A 17,882-nucleotide genomic window follows, 5' to 3' on the forward strand; every position below is an offset into this window, starting at 1 on the left:
CAACATGTATTAGCTCAGCTAAAATAATGTGAAAAAAACTACAAATGTAACTGAAATATTTTGATTATGAGGCATAGATATTGAAGTGAAAACTGCAATACATGTATTCATGTTTGAAGACAATCTATTAGTGTCTTGGAGATCTTAAGAGATATTCAGAACTGCGCCTGAAAACTGAGCAAAACTTGATGTAAAGGACACCTATTTTTACAGGAGAATTTATGATAAATAGAGCATCTTGTAAGGCTTTTCATAAAGTCCTTATCTTCAAAAAGCCCTCTTCCTCCTTTGTACTTTTGAAGAGAAAGTGATATAAAGCTCAGACAGTGATAGCATCCATTTCCCATAAAATTCTCACTGCGTTTACTGTCAGCTGAAGTGTTTCATTACCTCAGAACTAAATCATGTTCAGCTGATGCCACAGTCACTTTCCAAGACCACATGATAGATACTTGGCTTTCTGCAGGCCATTCACTGACTCTTCTGATGCAGCTCAGGGGGGTGCAGATGCATTCATGTGAGTGTAAGAACATTTGGAGAGTGAAGCTCCTGTTGTCTTCCCCTCCTCTTCATCACCAACCTCTCCCCGTATTGCAGTGGGCTTTTGCTTTGCACAGCAGGTGAAAGTGGCTAGAAAACCCATGCGGAAACGCTTGTTCATAAAGCAGTATATGATAGGGTTCACACAGGCAGATGTATAGGACAACAGGTGGATAAAGGAGATAGGGGCCCCTGAGAGACGCTGGTCTGCTGAAGTGGTGTCAAACGCGCGCCAGGCATTGACACTGAAGATGGGAGTCCAGCAAAGGAAAAACATAATCACGATCACCATCAACATGCGGATGACAAGTTTCTTGGCCATTAAGTTGGCAGAAGAGCTGCTGCTTCTCACCCTGTCTATTTTGCTGTGGCTAGTAGCAGAGAGCTGTTGCAATGGCATTTTCCTTTTTCTTTTGGTTTTGTTGAGGTAGCATCCATCTCCATCCTCATATTTGGTGCTGCAGGTACTTACTTTTCTTTCTGTACATATAAATTAGTGCTTAAATAGTTGGCAAAATATCTTTGAATAGTGATTCAAAATAAAAAACAAAGAATGGTGTCTAAGTCTAAATAAATAACATAATTCATGGCTGAACAACTGCTGCAAAGAAAGCACTGGCCTACTTCTGAGTCAGTCAGAAGATGACTGCTTCAGCTGCTATCTCTCAATATTCTTATGCTTTAAGTCTATACAAATTGATGCAAAAGATGTAAGAATACCATTTGCTCAAGTATTCACTGAAGAGAGTTTTTAATATTATATATTTCTATCTTAATTTGACAATTTTTATTGTGGTGTTTATTGACAGAAATGGTCCTCATACATGGCCAGAAAAAAAAATCTTGGTATTTCTAGAATAGGCAAATTAGAGATTTAACTTATCCTGCCCAGTGTATTTTCAAACAAGCCATAGGTGAGGAATTATTTCCTACTGAATAATGGAAAAGCTTCAATCAACAAATGCATCTGGTAGGTTCACTGGTCATAATAATCTTTTTTGCAAATAGAAAATTTTGCTTTTAGTAGCTCTAAGATGACTGCTCATATCTTCAACTCTAACTTAAAAAACCCTCCAAACCTAAACATATTGTTACCTCGTGAAGATTTTCTTTGGCTGGCATCGAATTTTATTCCTCTGTAGAGTTCCAAAGAAATTAGGCCATATGCAACCATCATTATAATCCCAGGTATAAGAAAGAGTATGAGTAGCAGGAAAGTGTACCTAAAGAATCAAAAGACAAACTGAGAACAGGGAACAGCACAAAACCAGAAAAAAAAATCCTTTTTCTCTAGGTGAGAATTGGGTGGGGCAAGTTTTCAAGTTTTTTCTGAAATTTTTTCATGCTAATATGAAGCACCATTTTGACAGCTCTGGAAAGTAGAAGGTTTCCACCTCTTTTTCTCCTTCTTCCCCCAGAAAAGTACAGCAGGAACAAGGCTATTGCGGCTCCAAAACATCTGTCACCCAACCTCTGTAGGCTCAGAGGAGATGGGCGCTCCCACAGTGGTTAGAAGGGGCAGAAGGTCTCTCTGCCCATGAGTGGGGCTCCCTGCTGTCACCAGGTGAGCATCAGATGCCCTGTAGCTTTCAGTGATGTAAAAATTGCCTTGCAGAAGCCAAATGAGCAGCTGCTGATTCTCAAAGGAGTCCCTGATACAGGCAGTCACCACTTCAGTGAGATTGGACTTGCCAGGGGTCGTGGCACAACCTGGGCTTTCATCCCTGGGGCCATGCAGAGCACCTGGGGAAGGATCCCAGGGCCAGCAGTCCCTTTGCTGAAGGAAGCAGCTTTTACTTGGTTGCACATCTGTTACTCTCCTAGGGAGCTTCTCTAATGTGATTACAAGCTGGGGAAGTAAGCCTGTTTAAATGCATTCATGAGTCTATGTCTCTTCTGCAACCTGGCACTTTGGTGCAAACTCACCTGGTTATCTGCAAAGACATCACAGAGAACAGAATTTCACCCTGCACCCTCCCTCCTCATCTGAACTCACACTGCCAAATACCTGAGACTACCTAAAGCATTAATACAAATTTACTATGTTTGTGGGTACACCATACTGAAGTGGTGCATACTTTAATCTTGTTCCCAGTTCCAACTGACCTTTAGTATCCAAAAAAATCTTACATTTTCTCAGGGACAGTTAAAGTGTTCAGTCACAGTGCAAGGACACAATGTCTAAGTAATATTGCTGCTTAACAGTGCTACTATTTACTTACTCTGCCTGGACATGTAGGACTTGGAGCACTGTCTCTCCCCTCATCTCCCTCCCCTGTAAGTGACCAAAAGGGTTCAGTTCTCAAGAAGGGCATTTGCAACCTCTCCAAGTTCTCATATTCTACTTCTCTGCTTCAGAGGACCTTCAGACAAACAAATTAACAGGCAAGGCAGCACACAGAGGGGCACTTGTATGTGTCTGCATTTCTCAAAGATTAATCAAGGATTTCTCTGAAAACATTAAAGTTTATGTAAAATGAGTAAAACAGTATTCCTACTTGAAGAGTGACAGATGCTTTATTTACAGCGACAGTAGGGGCTTAGCAGACCATAGTGTGAGAATCATTGCCATGTTGGATATCATTCCTATGACAAGGGAAAAGTCATAGAAATGTCAAAATGTAAGCAGCTTAAAAACATGGTGGGATTTATTTTTTTTTTTACTTCTTAAATAAGCATGATAGAAGTGTAAATGTTTGCTGAAGGTTAATACTTGATTTCCAATAGGCATAATGCTACCATGAAATCCTGTTTTCCACCAGATAATTATGCATTTTCTAACAGTCAGTTAGTTATGTCTTACCAAGACTGCTGAATGACATCACTTGGCCAAAGGAGCCGACACATATTTGCTGTGGTGTTGTTATACTTGGTAAAAGGTACCAGTTTGCTGTAAATTGGGTATGGTGACATGATAGTAAAGGAAACACACCAGGTAGCAGCAATCACTTTCAAGGCATGAGATTTTGTCTGCCAGACCCTGGACTGCAGCGGTTTGCAAATGGCACTATATCTCTCCAAAGATATGGCAACCAGGCTGAATGTAGATACACTCACAGAGACACCTGTATATATTAAAAAAATAAAGGTTTTAAAGGTTTATGTCATTTTCAAAGAGTCTTGCTAACTTTCTATATACATATAGAAAATGAAAAACGTAGAAAATTATTTATATACATCAGACTGATTAAGTCAGCAAAGAATATGTGGGCAATGGGTCTGGGCTTCCAGACTGATATTCCTGCTCTGCTCTTCTCTAACTCCAGAAGTCCAAGAGAAATCATCCATTGTGTCAAACCAGGAAATTCTGGTAATAGGGAAAGAAGACACTTTTCCTCCTTCTCTTTGCTACTGTAGTTTATCCACTCCACGAATTGCACTGACATTCAAACAAGCATTTTAAATCAGTGGGATTATGTTGTTAATTACACTTTTAACACAGAGGTTCATAGTCCCTCTTCTACTGTTTTCATTTTTTTAAGTGTCCTGCTTGACTGGTGATCCCATTTTCTCATTCAAGAGAATTAAATATGTTATCACCTTTTTAATTAGATGCTAATAGAATTACAAAGCAGGAGCAATGAAGTAATGAAGTAGAATTTTTGTCCTTCGAGTGCCCTTAATTTCTCCTGTTCATATATTATAAAATATAATGCAATCGTCTGTATTTCTGCCACTGAAGTGCCCCAGTTTATCACTGCAAGATTATAAATATTTCTTCTTAAATTTGGCACCTTTTTTTTTTTTTCAGTGAATGAGTTTTCCTTTAATAGTCTTTGTGAATGTTCTAATGTGGATCAAAATATAAAATGTCAGTATCTTTACAGTTTGCTTTACTCAAATTATCTGTAGTTTAAACTAAGTCTTCCTACATCTAAAAATGAAAAATTGAGCATAGGTGATGCAATGGATGTCAGTGTCTGTTTGTCAGCTGAAGCTTCTATTGACCTGAACTGCTAATGGGAAATATCCACATTCTGACTCTTAAAATAAAACACTTTCAGAATGAAAAACTTCATGTTCAAAAATATTTCACTGGATTTTTTTTATAAAGTAATTTACACAGTGTGGAATAAGAGAAAGATGACAATGCTTCAGTAATATTTTATGGTATTTATGGCAGCAATTCATTATAATTGTTTAAACATGGCCTTTAGTTTTATTGGTTTTATCTACAAAAATATGTTGATTTCCCATTCGCACACTTGAGGTGTGTACTTTCACATTACATCAAAGTTCTCAAGGGCACAGGCTGAAAGGGGAGCTAAGGTTTCTGTAATTAACCAAGGGTCTCCCAAGGTAGTAAAAACTTTACATACTGTTAGCTTTCTTTTTTAGCTTTTTTTTTTCTTTTTTTTTTTCCCCCAAAGAAACAAGCAAACGCACAGGAATTATTGAAAGTGAGACAAAAATCACTTACACTGACGTACATAATCCAGGCATTTTTAAACTCCTGGCTTCACAGCCAAAGGGAGTACAACAAGGCATATAAAAGTGATGCTTCTTAAAGTCAGCCTTCAAAACCTGTATCTGTGTTTTGTGGTGTCCTGGTGAGCTCTGATCACACCTGGTCTGTTCTCAAGAAGCGCTTGCTCTAACTTCCAGCTCTGCAAATGACACCTGCTTTGGCCTATTTTTTTTCATGTATCACTGCTATCAAAAGTCTGTGGGCAGAATCTGCCCTTAGTGACGACTGTACAAACCTGCTCTTTCTGATGGGTGATCTGAATGCTGATAATAACTCTGTCAGTGATGGGTAAGCAAGCGCATGTGACAGGTTCCTCATTAAAGTTTGATCATGCAATGTACTTCTCACTTAACGTGATCCAGCAAAACACTTCTGTATGTCATTAAAATTAAGTGGGTGCCTCTGTGTTTTGCTGGATAAGACTGAGGAAACCAGAACCATGAAGATTTGCATCACAAAGTTGTTTCTCTGTGATTTTTGGTGACTCTTCAGTGGCAGATGGAAACAGCTTTTTTACTAGTCTTTAATGTTCTTCGCACCTATCTCATTAGTCAGTCTTCAAAATAAGTATAAACTTCCAAGACTTACCCATGAAATAAGTGGCAGTTTTGCAAACAGCACTACCAAAAATAAAATCTTTCAGCAGGTTGGGAATGAGGGTGAATGGCATGCAGAAAAGGCAGAGCATCAGGTCGCTGACTGATAGTGACAGCAGAAATGTGTTTGTGACTGTTCTCATCCGCTTGTTTCTTATCAGCACTGTAATTACCAGCATGTTTCCCAAAACGCTGAGCAGAAATATCAAACAATATAGCAGAATCCGAATTATCTGATGCAAATCTGAAAATTGTCACAAGGAAAAGTCATTTATGCAGTATACAGCTCATAGACTAGTATTATCTGTATTATACTAGTATTATATCTTTTAATCAAAAGGTAAAAGCCTTGCTGTATTCAGTTTCAATAAGTCATGTCTTTACATCAATGCAAAATCAGTGGAAGTGCTGAAATGCTTAAACTTATTTTGATCTACTGAATTGCATAACGTTACAATACAATACATGCAACACAATGCACATCTGGAGAATCAAATACAACTTCTTAAAAGCATGTTCTGCTCATGCTACTTCGTGTGCACCACTCAGTCATCATGGGAGCTCCAAAGTAAGAAACTATACAGCAGTCAAAAATATTTTAATATATGGATAATTTTTTCAGCCTCAGAGTGCTAGATTTTCATATTTAATCACTTTCATACACAGTATCAGATCAGATAACTTCATTATTATTGAATTGCTCAGAGAGTAAAAATCACGTTTCTCCAAGTCCTTAGCACCTGTTTACATTTTGTGCCCAGTAGTGGCACTGTTTTAGTTTTTCATTATAGCCAAATTTTGTTCTAGCTGAATTTTTAACTTGGAAAAACAACACATACTAAATTATTTCTTACATGTTTCTCATCCTTACTTATCAGCAAGCAGTTGATTTTGCACTCCCTCACAGAAAAAGCCTTGTGTAGCTCTTTCCTTCCATAGTATGTCTCAGATAGAACTAAAACTGTCTGAAAAAAAGTATATTTTTTATACATACCTTTAGAAGGATAAGGTGGATCATCCACACAGAAAAAAGTATCATTTTCCAAGATTATATCGCACAGGAAAGCAGTAATATTGGTACCGTTCCCAAGGAAGCTAGCATCAACTATTTCCATTCTTCAGTATCCAGAGGTTAGCTTTGCTGAAGAAGAGGGCAGGTTTGTAGCTATCTGCCCATTATTTCAGTAAACAAACACATTTCTGAATGAAATGTTCAGGAGAAAAACAAGAGAGGCAGTTGTGCAAGGAAGCTCTTCTAACTCTCTGTCAGGAGCACCCGGCACACAGAGTTCTGTTCAGGCTGAAGAAGATTTATTTCAGGGGCACACAAGGCAGTTCAGAAAAGCAAAGCATGCGTGCACAACCACGCTCACACATATGCACCCACAGCCACACACACACATCCCCTTCAGCATTTCTTTAGATCCACCCTCTTCTGTTACTGGACTACTGTTGGGATTATAAACAGGCTAGAAACAGATTACAGTGTTAACCCCTTGCGAGATTGCTTCTACTCACATCGCTGCAATATTTCTCAGAGGAAGTCTGTTACGCCATGGCCAGTAAATCACAACCACTGAGAGATGAGAGTGATAAATCCTCCTCTCAACCAACAACATTTAAAATGGTAAGACTAGTTGAATAAAAGGGCAGAAAAGAGAAAAACATAGTGAAGATTTTGCATGCCTGGCATGAAAACAAGTACTATCTTCGTATTTTTCAGAGCAGATTGAAGACTGGGTATGCTTAGAAAAACAAGAGCTGTTAACATTTATCTCATTTGGTGAAGTGCTAACTTCATACAAAAGCACTGTATGTGCCTAATTCAAACTCCAGCAAGTCAGTAGAAAGACTCACTAATTTCAGTGTTTGCATCAAACCTTACGAAAGTATGGTATTAGAATTATCAGTTACTATAAGCAGAAGCCTACATATTTTTTCAGTGCATGGACTTGTGTATGACTTGAATACGAACTTGATGAACTGATAAACTGTGGCACATTAGTTACGCATTAGTGTAAAACACAACGATCTTGATTGTTTAAAAGAAACCCTTTCTTCTGAGTCCTGCCTTTTGAATACATAAACACCATCCTCTCTGGTTTTTACAAAGTCATGGGCTTTTAACTTCCAGTATACAGCTTGTTTATGGCCAAAAATGTAAACCAATATTTAAAATGAGTCCCTGCTGTAACTCAAGGGAAAACAAATTCCACATTTAAAATCTCTTTTGAGAGAGAGGCCTGGATTTCTTTACCGATCTTGCCCACTTCACTTTATAGTGCCATTAATGGGAGTACATACATAGGAGAGTGGATTGAAAAGTTACATCTAAAATTCTAATTTCTAAATTTTCTTTAACAGGTTAATTATTTTTTTTTTCATTTCTTTTACAGGTTTTTGCAGTTTTTAAAATCTGAGATAAAACAACTCAAAATGGTAAGCGGTGTATACAACGTGTAACTCTCAGCTGAAAAAAAATTCAGTCCAGTAGGACTCAATTCCAGTTTCAAAGGTGTAACATACTGGGTAGGAAATTAATCCAGAATGACATGTTATAGTTTGTTTTTCCACTCATGAATCTCAAAATGGGAGAAAATCATACTGAAGAAACAAAAGTTAAAATATGCTTCCATTTCTGCAATGATTGAGCATTAAGATCGAACATTAGGTACTAATGTCCCTGAAACTAAATTTTCTCTTAGCTGCCTAACTCAGCTTTAAATTTTTAATATGTTTTCTATGATTAAACTGATGGGTGTTCCTAATCAACCACTCCATTTAATGACAAGCATTGCCCATTTAATTAAAGTGAGAATTTTTTTGTTGTTTTAGTTATGAATTTGTAATTATTTCAGTATTTCCTCAACTTTTTCTCTGATAATTTAAAATTACTATAATATCTCAAACAACTGAAACTGCAGCCAAGACAGGTGCTGATTTAGTAGTAGTAATGGACAGGAAAAGTAATGGATACTTTTTGGAAAGGACTACTGAACTTAGGTTGCTTTTTTTCTCTTCTTCATAGACAACAGAAAGATGCAGAGTAGTCTAAGCTGCCCAAACTTCTGGTCAACAACTTCTCTTGCCTTTGTAAATTACTTTCTGTAGAAGAAAAATCAATGACAAACCAACTCAGACCAAACTTTGTAGCCTATGTCTGCCTTTCTAAGGTGTCCTTTACACTTGAGATACTGATCCTGCTTTCCATATCCATATGTGACTTACTTCAATGAAGTTTAAATTTTAGACTATTTTCTTTTGTCATGAAGTAGCATTCAATCTGAATGATTTTGAGCTTTAAGAAATGGTTATGTATCAAAAGATATTATTACTGACGTGGAAGAGATCTTTCTGGATTCCTGCCACCTTCTATTAGATCTGCATTAGAGAAATGATTTGAAATGTTTTCAGCTACAGTTGTGTTGAATGGCGGATATTAGCAGTATTTTTATTTCTTGTATTATTTATTTACCATAGATATGTTCCTATTTGGGGTTGGATTCTCTCTCAATTTTTAGTTTACAGTTTTTATACTGTACTTTTGGGGTGAAGGGTTAATTGATGGTATTCTGATGAGTTACAGCTTGGTTATTCCTGTACCTTGAGGAAGCATTACACTAAAGAGAAAGATTAATTTTTATTTACGTCATCAAATATAGACTGAGACCGTGCACGTCATCACCTGTTGGGCTTCCAGACTTTCTAAACTGGATTGCATAGAGTCTTCCATGAAGCCTTCAGGACCTGGTTAAAACCAAGAGTAGAAACATAGTGAATGGAGATCTAGGGGAGACATAGTGATCAGGAGGGAAGACAAGATTAGGGGGATCATTGTGATCAAAAGAGATTACACTGGGGCTATTGTCTCTCACTATATCATGACAGTGAATTATCCTTCCGAAGTTCACTTTTCTGTACTTGTCATGATTTTGTCATATCTGAAGAACATCAGGTTGATTATTCATTCCTTGTAAACAAGTGGGTTTGTACCTTCCATGAGCATTGTGGCCCAGGTCTAAAATCTTTTCTGGTTATTCTACGGTCTTTCACAGATGCCAACACATAAAGATGAACCAAGGATTTAAATAATGGCATATTGAGGTTTTGTGTTGTTTTTTCCTCTGTTCCTTTCCTAATAATTCCTGTAATCCTATTTGCCCTTTTTATGACCACTGGGAATTGAACTGATGTTTTCATAGAAGAACCTACCGCAAATGCAGTAGTCTCTTTCCTGCATAGTAATATCTAGTTTAGAGCTCTGTACACAAACAGTATACTGTTAATGAAAAATTATAATTGTTTTCTGCTTTGCGGTGATTTTTATTCTCCCATTTTATCAGAAAGAGCTTTCTGCAATTCTTCAAAGTCAGTTTTTGCTTCTCCTTTCCTTGAATGGTTTAGCATGAGCAGAAAAGTCTTTTACCTCACCCCTCTTCCCATTTTCTGGACCATTTGTGAAAGAGATGAACAGCTGTAGCAAAGTTTCCTGTGAGGCTCTATTCATAATTGTCTTTCACTCCTGCTTTTCATTCCTACTTTTTATTTCCAATCTTCTAATTGTGCTGTTCCCTGTTTCACTCCAGACCAATGATCTACTTGTCCATGATGTTGAATTGCTCCCAAACTCCTGCTTCCATGATTCTCCTTCTGACAAGCAAATCCATGTCAACTTTGCTTCCTCAGCCCAGATGATAAGTCTTCCATGACTCTCTGTGAACATTGATTGCCATGTGTTATATCATTCCAGGCTTTAGGAAGCTCCACCTAGAAAAGCAATGGAGAAGCAAAACAAGTGATACAGTAGCTCAATGATGTCAGTTGTGCACACAGCATGAGGAAACAATATTTTAAGTTAAAGAAAGAAAACATGAAGCCTGAAGTATGCATGCAAGTCGTTGAAAAACTCAGCATGTAGTCTACTGAGTTATTAAGACCTTTACTGGTATTGCCATTACTGAATCACTCATGGCTCACTGGCTCTATGTCCACACGATGCTCACAGATGCCAGGAACTTGGCTTCCAAGTATATGCCCCTGATCGACAGCCTAAAGAGAGAGTGCCTTTTTGACCTTTCTCATTTTTTTCTGGGGAGAGAAGAAATCAGACCTTTCCATTCCACTTTTGCAAAGATAGCACAGAGCCCTGTTTGCATTGCAGCTCACTTTTTCTGGACGTGCAAATTCAGACGATATATGTCAAGCTTATTGTCCCAAATTACATGTGAGCAGATGGCTTCATCCCTCACCATTCATGTCTTCCTCCCTCGCCATTCATGTCTTCCCAGTGGAAGCCCACTGTTGGTGGCAGTGTCAGTGTCACTGTCAGACTGTGCCGAAAAAAGCTTGCCATGACCATGCCGCATGAAAAAGGTTGAACTGTCAGAGAGGAGTGGGCTCTTGTGGAGGACTTGCCATAATGTTCTTCACCTCTGGAAGTCCTGGATGCAGCTGGTCATCAGTGGTACATACTACTGCATGGTCTCACTAACCCCCTTGCTCTCAGGGGTGAGAGGCTGGCCAGGGCTGCAGGTCAGTACAACACTACAAAGCCAGTGCATGTCTCTCACATTGGTCTCAGCTGTATGTGGGAAGGAATGAGGGACCAGCTTCCCCAGGACAGTAGGAGCCCCTCACCTAGCCCCATCCCAAGGGATGGGCCCACTACAGTGTCAAGACATGCTTCCTAAGCACACACAAGAGGGCTGAAGCCAGTGAGGCCAGCAGCCATGGCTGAGGCTTCATGTACTCAGCAGAAATGCAAAATGGGCCAAACTGCCCTGGATGCAGCCTGCTTTGTGAAGCCTCTCAGCATAGTCGCGTACTGTGCAAATGAGTGGAGGGCATGGTGCTGGGAGGCACCATGTGGAGCATAGACACGAAGGGTTGAGGAGTAAGTACTGAGCCATGATTGACTACAGAAGGTACTAATTTCAACCAAAAGCAAGCACGGAACAAATGAGGGAATGCTATCTCATGCAAATCCTAACAACTATGTCATTACAGTTTAAAACAAACTGGATCATCTTGTTCACATACTCAGATCTCTAAATCTGCAAGGTGTATCTTTCCTCTACAAAGTTTGTGCAGACCATATGTCCAGAGATTTTTATTTGTTATTACCATCCCCACCAGTTTTCCTCTGTGGGTGCCAGGCTTACAGACTGTCTTGTAATTCCAAGGGTTTAATTACCCTGGAGCCCTTTTTAAACATTGGCATCACATTTGCCCCGATTTTTTTTCTCTGACAACAATGTAGTTTTAAGCAAGAGATTACACATCATGTTTAATAATTTTACTATTTCCTTTAGAAGTTCTGGATGAATACCATCTGGTCCTGGGCTGAGCTCGATTCGGTGTATGCTGGTTAAATTGCCAGACTAAAGGAGTAAGAATTTGCTACGAACCCTTGACTCCCTTTCTGGTGTGGATTTCTGCATGAAACGCATTGAGATCAAAGACTTGTTTTTCTAGGCATTTCTTGGCATAGATCTACTCAAATTTACAGCCAATAATCTTCATGTTTGGATGGTTCCGAGTTGCCTTTTTAATATAATTTCTCTCCACTGCATTTAGCTAATTGCATGATAGATCACTCTCCATGCAGATCAGTATCATCTCGTTGTCTCCCTGCAAGCTTTAAGAGAGAGAAAAAAAGGATGCCGTTTTAATGAAATGCCTGCTAATGACAGATGTAACTTTATTGTTTAGGAGAAACAAAAACCTCAATGTCTGTCCCACTTGAACTTAATCATGCATTATTTAGGATGTTGAAAGTTTTAGGCAAGAACTGCCTTTGAGTTGGCTGCTTTATTAACATCACTTGTTTATTAATAAAATTGGCCTTTGTAATTAAGAAATAATATAGATACCATAGTGTACCTGTGGAGACAGTTGAGAGAAAAGTATATACAAATATTTTTTCCCTGTATTTGAAGGGGGCCTGCTAATTTATGATAACAAAAGAATCTGCCATTTTAGTTTTGGTTGGTTTTGATTTGTTTTTTTTTTTTTTTTTAAATTTTAGTCTTAATCCTTTTTTTCCCCTGCAAAGTCCAATACTGAACACACTGGCTTTGCAGTCAAAACAGTTGCTGTGTTCTGTCATTTCATGCTATGTGTATAATACTTTTCTCATCCAAGACAGAACTACATCAATTTACAGTTGCCTCATTCTTTTTCCTGAAGAATAAGCGTCTGTTCTGTTTTTTCATTAACTCAATAAATATCTTTACTTAAATTTAAATAGAAGCTCCACTTGTAAAATTATGAATTTGGAAAAGCTTATCTTTATCTTGTGTCAAACCTACAAATAATTTTGGGTTTGTTGCCAGGTCTTTTTTGTCCTGGCAAATGAAATAAAATAAATGAATTAGAAGAAATATATATGGAAAGTCATGATCTACTTTTGTTTTCACTTGCCAGGGTTACGCTGGCATTAGGCCACTGATTCAGTGGAGTTATTCACACAGATAAATACAAACTGCAGGGAGATCTGGATTAGGCCATGCTTTTAGAGAACACACAAAAATCTCAGGAACACGTTTATTTTAAGCTTTTTCAAGGTGATCTAAGCTTGAGTCCTATCAGTGCCTCACAGTAACTGCAGTTAAGACCAGTTTATATCGTACTCATCTGAACTCAACAACTTAAGGATGAAATTTACTTCAGAGCACTTTGTGCCGTCAATGATTTCTGAAACAGCATTCACCAGGCATAGAGGAGATCAAAGGCAAACAAGGTGCTCTTGCTGCCCCTGCAGTGCATCTCCAGTGGTCATGTATGACAGTGCTGTGGCACATAGCTTAATAAATGTCTGGAACACTCCACAGGCCTTGATGGACACAAGGTATCTTTTAGATGGTTTGGGAGGTGACCACTTTTCTTTCTTTTGAAGCACCAGTTCATAGTATTTGAATTTCTTGGATGTTTGCAGTATCATCCATCTGACCTACCTGTGAGACACATTACAACTGGCCCTAATGCCTTCATGGGCATCCAGCCAGTCTGTCATAACCATCTTCCTCAGAAGAGAGGAAATGAGGGCTCCCAGGTGATGGCTGTGACATTTTTATATTGTTCAAGGCTCACTGATGAACCGGAGGAATAAAGCATATTGTCTCTTTAAATCTTCAGGTCCAATTTTATAATCATGTTAAAGTTTCTGTGGGCTTTCTGAGTGAAAGGACAGCCAGAAATTCAGTTTCACTCCAGAGATCATGATGCAAGTGTTGTATAAAGTTTAGGGAAAACTGCTTCAAGGAAGTATGAGTAAAAGGTCTGTCCAGCGTAACATAAGATCACATAAAATTCCTTATGGCACGCTGTGACAGACAATAAGATACCATTAGTGAGGTCTGGGATGAATCATTATCCACTCACTCCTCCCACATGGTTTATCGTGTTTGTTGCGACTCATGTTGGCACATCTCAACCAGTGTTGGCCTGTCACTAGGCTCAGCTGCATCTCCTCTCTCCATATCCCTAGCCCTCTAATTAATTGTTAAAATTGAGGGAAGAAGTTATAACAATGCTTGATGAACAACTGAAGCTAACCCTTTTCCTTTTTGTGGCTTATCTGATGCATAAGGGCTTATGACAAATTAATAGAAACACTTGGAAGAGGAACATAGATATTTTCAAAAGGTGTTTGTTTCTTTTGTAGGCTATACACTGGGTTGTACAGTCCTATTTTTTTTTTCCCCCTGTGAATATATTCATTTGTCAGAACAAACAGGTCAATGTTCAAGCTAGAGATGCAAGGAAATAGCCCTGTACACCCTTATGTTGGGGGTACTAAAACCACATGCCAACTTAACAGCATCAACACATAGCCCAAGAAGTCACTTTTTTTGGATTATCTTAACATCAGCAAGTGTTGGTACCATTAATGGGTTTCTTTGAGCATATTTTTGCATACTAAGCGAGCATCAGTCAAAGTCAAATTCCATCACTTGTTCTAAGGTACCAGTTAACTGAGACTGTTTTCTGAGGTACAGTCATGATGTGGTTTGTAACAAACAGATAAAAGATCAGGGGCTGCCACCAGAAACAGCCCCCTTAGGTTATAATGTCAGCAACAAAATGGTTTAACTGTTCTCGACACTACTCAACTCCTTAACAAAGCTCAAAACTGGAACAGACTGCTAAATAAACCCCTACCTGTAACAATCAAGAACAGTAGTCTTGTCTTTTTAAGATTCCAGTTAAGTACATAGCAGTCACTACTATTTTACCACTAGAGATTTTCATTAGTAGAGAAGAAGCTGGTTAACTGCAGTCACTATGAGTTTCAATTTAAAGTTGAAAAATGAAGCACAGGAAAGTGAAATATTCGGCACAGGCCACTCAATGGACTGGTGGAAGAGTCAGGAAAAGGAAGGCAGTCTCTTCAGACTCGGTCCAGTGTTATATTTGTCAGAGAGCTCTGCTCTCAAGAGAAGCCATGCAATACTCATGACATTAAGATCAAATAGATTTCTACAGTTCTGCAGAATTAGATACAGAGATGTTAGTTTCACATCACCAACTAAGTCATTAAGGGACTGGCTGTGCAGTTTGTAGGGAGCATATAGAGAAAGTCAGCTGATGTATTATTGAGTGAATTAGTACCAGCTTGTCTGAAGCCAGGGCTTCAATTTAAGATTTTGAAGCTTATGTATCTTATGTATGGAAAGAAGTTAATTTGTGTTTCATGACATCTGATCCAGCATCTACATTTTTGGAGGAGTATCAGTTTCTGTAACAGATGATAAACACCTTTAAGGTAATACTATTGAAATTTGTTCATTGACATCTGAGTTCTCGAGAATCACATAATACTTGGTATAAGGGAGTCTAAGCTATGGGTAGCAAGAGAAGTATTGTTGGTATTAGAAAAATACCAAAAATTACACTTACAGAAGAAAAATTCATTTAATCAGCACAGTAGTTCTAGAAAACTTCAGCTTTTATAGGAATCATAAAATTTCTATGAAGAGCAATGGTCTGATTTGACATAAATTTTCACAGGTCTGCACAAGAAATCGAACATACAATTTGCTTATATTTTGATGAATTTTCTATTATGCAGCAGCTAAACAGGGGTACATAGCCTCACTTCTTTCTAAGTATCTAACTGGCTAAGTTTCCTACCAATAACTGAATTCTGACTATGAATTTTAGTTATTTGAGACAATTCAGATGATGAAGTGAGGGTAAAGAATATGAAAAAGAGAACAGGAAATAAAGTATTTGCAGTAGGGTATCTAGTTATGAAATAGCTACCCAGAGCTATTTCTAAATCCAGGGCTATATCTAAAAATTTTAGGAGAGATCTGTCATAAAACGCCTCTCCTTTAGAAGACCTTTCTATCATTACTGCTGGTACAACAGAGACAGCTACTATTGTCTATAAACACCTACCAGCAATCCTCACAAAGAAATAATACTCCCTCCTTGAAAGCACTTAATCAAAATAGGATTTTGATCTAATAAAAAGAAAAGCAAAGGATTGTCTAGAATTTCTCTGGTTTTCCATTGTCTGATTTTGCATGGAAGGATGCTCAGACAGTGAGATGATGGGTTGTTCCCTTCAAGTTCTGGGGCTCCTAGAATGAAAGTAAGATTTTAAGTTAGGCTCATGGCTATGCATTTCACTGTACACAATTAAGTATTTCATTGTTTGACTCTTGTTCTTTTACTGTGACAATCTCCAGGCCAGTTTTTTCGGTTAACAGGAACTCTGCTACCTGACAGTTTGGACTAATTATTGAACCAAGTAAGATGAGGTACAGGGAGACCTTTGGTAGCAAAGAGAGTTTACCCCAGCTGAAGTTCTGTTCTAGGTCTTCGTTTCTAGAATGTTTATCTTTATTTGTAAACTAGCCAAATTATCTTTGCATTTTGGACTTCTTTGAGAGGTATACTGCTGTCCAGTAACTGCATGTAGAAAGCTGTCAGCCATAATTTTTTGAGAAACTGAGAGAGGTGGGTCAAGCCTGTAGTTATAGCAAATACTCTGATTTATTTCAACTATTTTGCTAAGCTGTCCTGGGAGTATTTGATAGTATTTCCATAAGGAGTGACTTCAGAACAGTATTCAAACAGTGAAACACTGAAAACAGTAATTTCCAGAGTTTCAGCACAGATGGGCTGTTAAATGATACTATTATTTGCCTTACTTGCCATGCTTTTGTCTATATAATTCTTAAGAAAACACACTCCAAGGAACAATTGCCATAGTTAGTTTGGACTATTTGCCCATGTTTATACAATATTACATTGTGCAGGGAGTTAATGTGACTGAAAGCATGAAAGTTTTAAATTCATTTTCATTGTTAAGCCTTTGCTTACATTACAAAACTGTTTTAAAGCTGCCAAGGAGAATACTCAACTCTCAAAACAAGGGAGAAATAAAAGTCCAAGGACAAATTTTGCTCTGAATTCTCTACGCTCACTTTTTGATAGATCCAGACTCAGGATGTTATAGTATCCCTAGATATTCTGAGGCTTATAAATCAGACAAACATATCAGAAGTTGGATCTTTGGGATGTAATGTAAACAGAAAAGTTATACAATACACTGCCAATTTTGCTTTAACAAACATTTGAAAATTTGTAACTAACGTGGATGATTTCTTTCAATAAATTTTTGTGGGCCTGAAGTAATTATCTTACATTTGCAATTTCATGCATAATGGTTTGGCCCTTTCTGTAATCAACTGCACTGGTGTTAAGAACACTTTGTACAGACAAAGCAGTACAAAACAGTCACAGATCATACAAATTGTGGCTACCGTGCCACTTCTCAGATACCTTATTTCTTCCCAGTGTTCTCCTTTTATTCTAATGTATTCATTTTGCAATCCTGCAATGTGGCAGAAATTAATAAATTGAAATAGGAAAGGTATTTCTGATGAGACCATGATAAACGATAAGTCACAGTTAGTATTTTATTGTTACAGACTTTGCTTATTGAAGTTGCTGGAGCAAGTAACAAGTTTTTAAAATATTTTAACTGATATACTAGTGAAATGCTCCCAGATTCTACTCTCACTCACTCTGGTTTTAAACCCAGCAGTACCAGAAGTGTAATCTTGCTTAAACTATAATCTTACAGTTATATCTCTTTTAATTTAATTTACATTTCAGTTAGAAAGCCAGAAGTGTCAGCTGCAATTTTATACCTTGTAAAGAGACCTCCCCTAAGTCTTCACTTAATTCTTAATGACTGCTCATAAAAGCTGTTATTAGAAGTCAAATGCGAATTCTCTGGCAAAATAAACAGTAACGCACTA

The 17,882-nt window shown here is 37.9% G+C and overlaps 1 protein-coding gene across 1 annotated transcript; it reads right to left on the bottom strand.

Annotated features, from left to right (window-relative positions):
* Positions 1 to 493: 493 nt before the first annotated feature.
* Positions 494 to 6,719, bottom strand: CCKAR (cholecystokinin A receptor). The gene is made up of 5 exons (XM_074903794.1): positions 6,599 to 6,719; positions 5,597 to 5,848; positions 3,344 to 3,605; positions 1,636 to 1,763; positions 494 to 1,020 (listed from the first exon to the last, which is right to left on the bottom strand). Exons 1-5 carry the CDS (start codon positions 6,717 to 6,719, stop codon positions 494 to 496), a joined length of 1,290 nt encoding a protein of 429 aa, XP_074759895.1.
* Positions 6,720 to 17,882: the final 11,163 nt, after the last annotated feature.

This window comes from Athene noctua, chromosome 4 (genome assembly GCF_965140245.1).
Source record: "Athene noctua chromosome 4, bAthNoc1.hap1.1, whole genome shotgun sequence".
Lineage (NCBI taxonomy): Eukaryota > Metazoa > Chordata > Aves > Strigiformes > Strigidae > Athene > Athene noctua.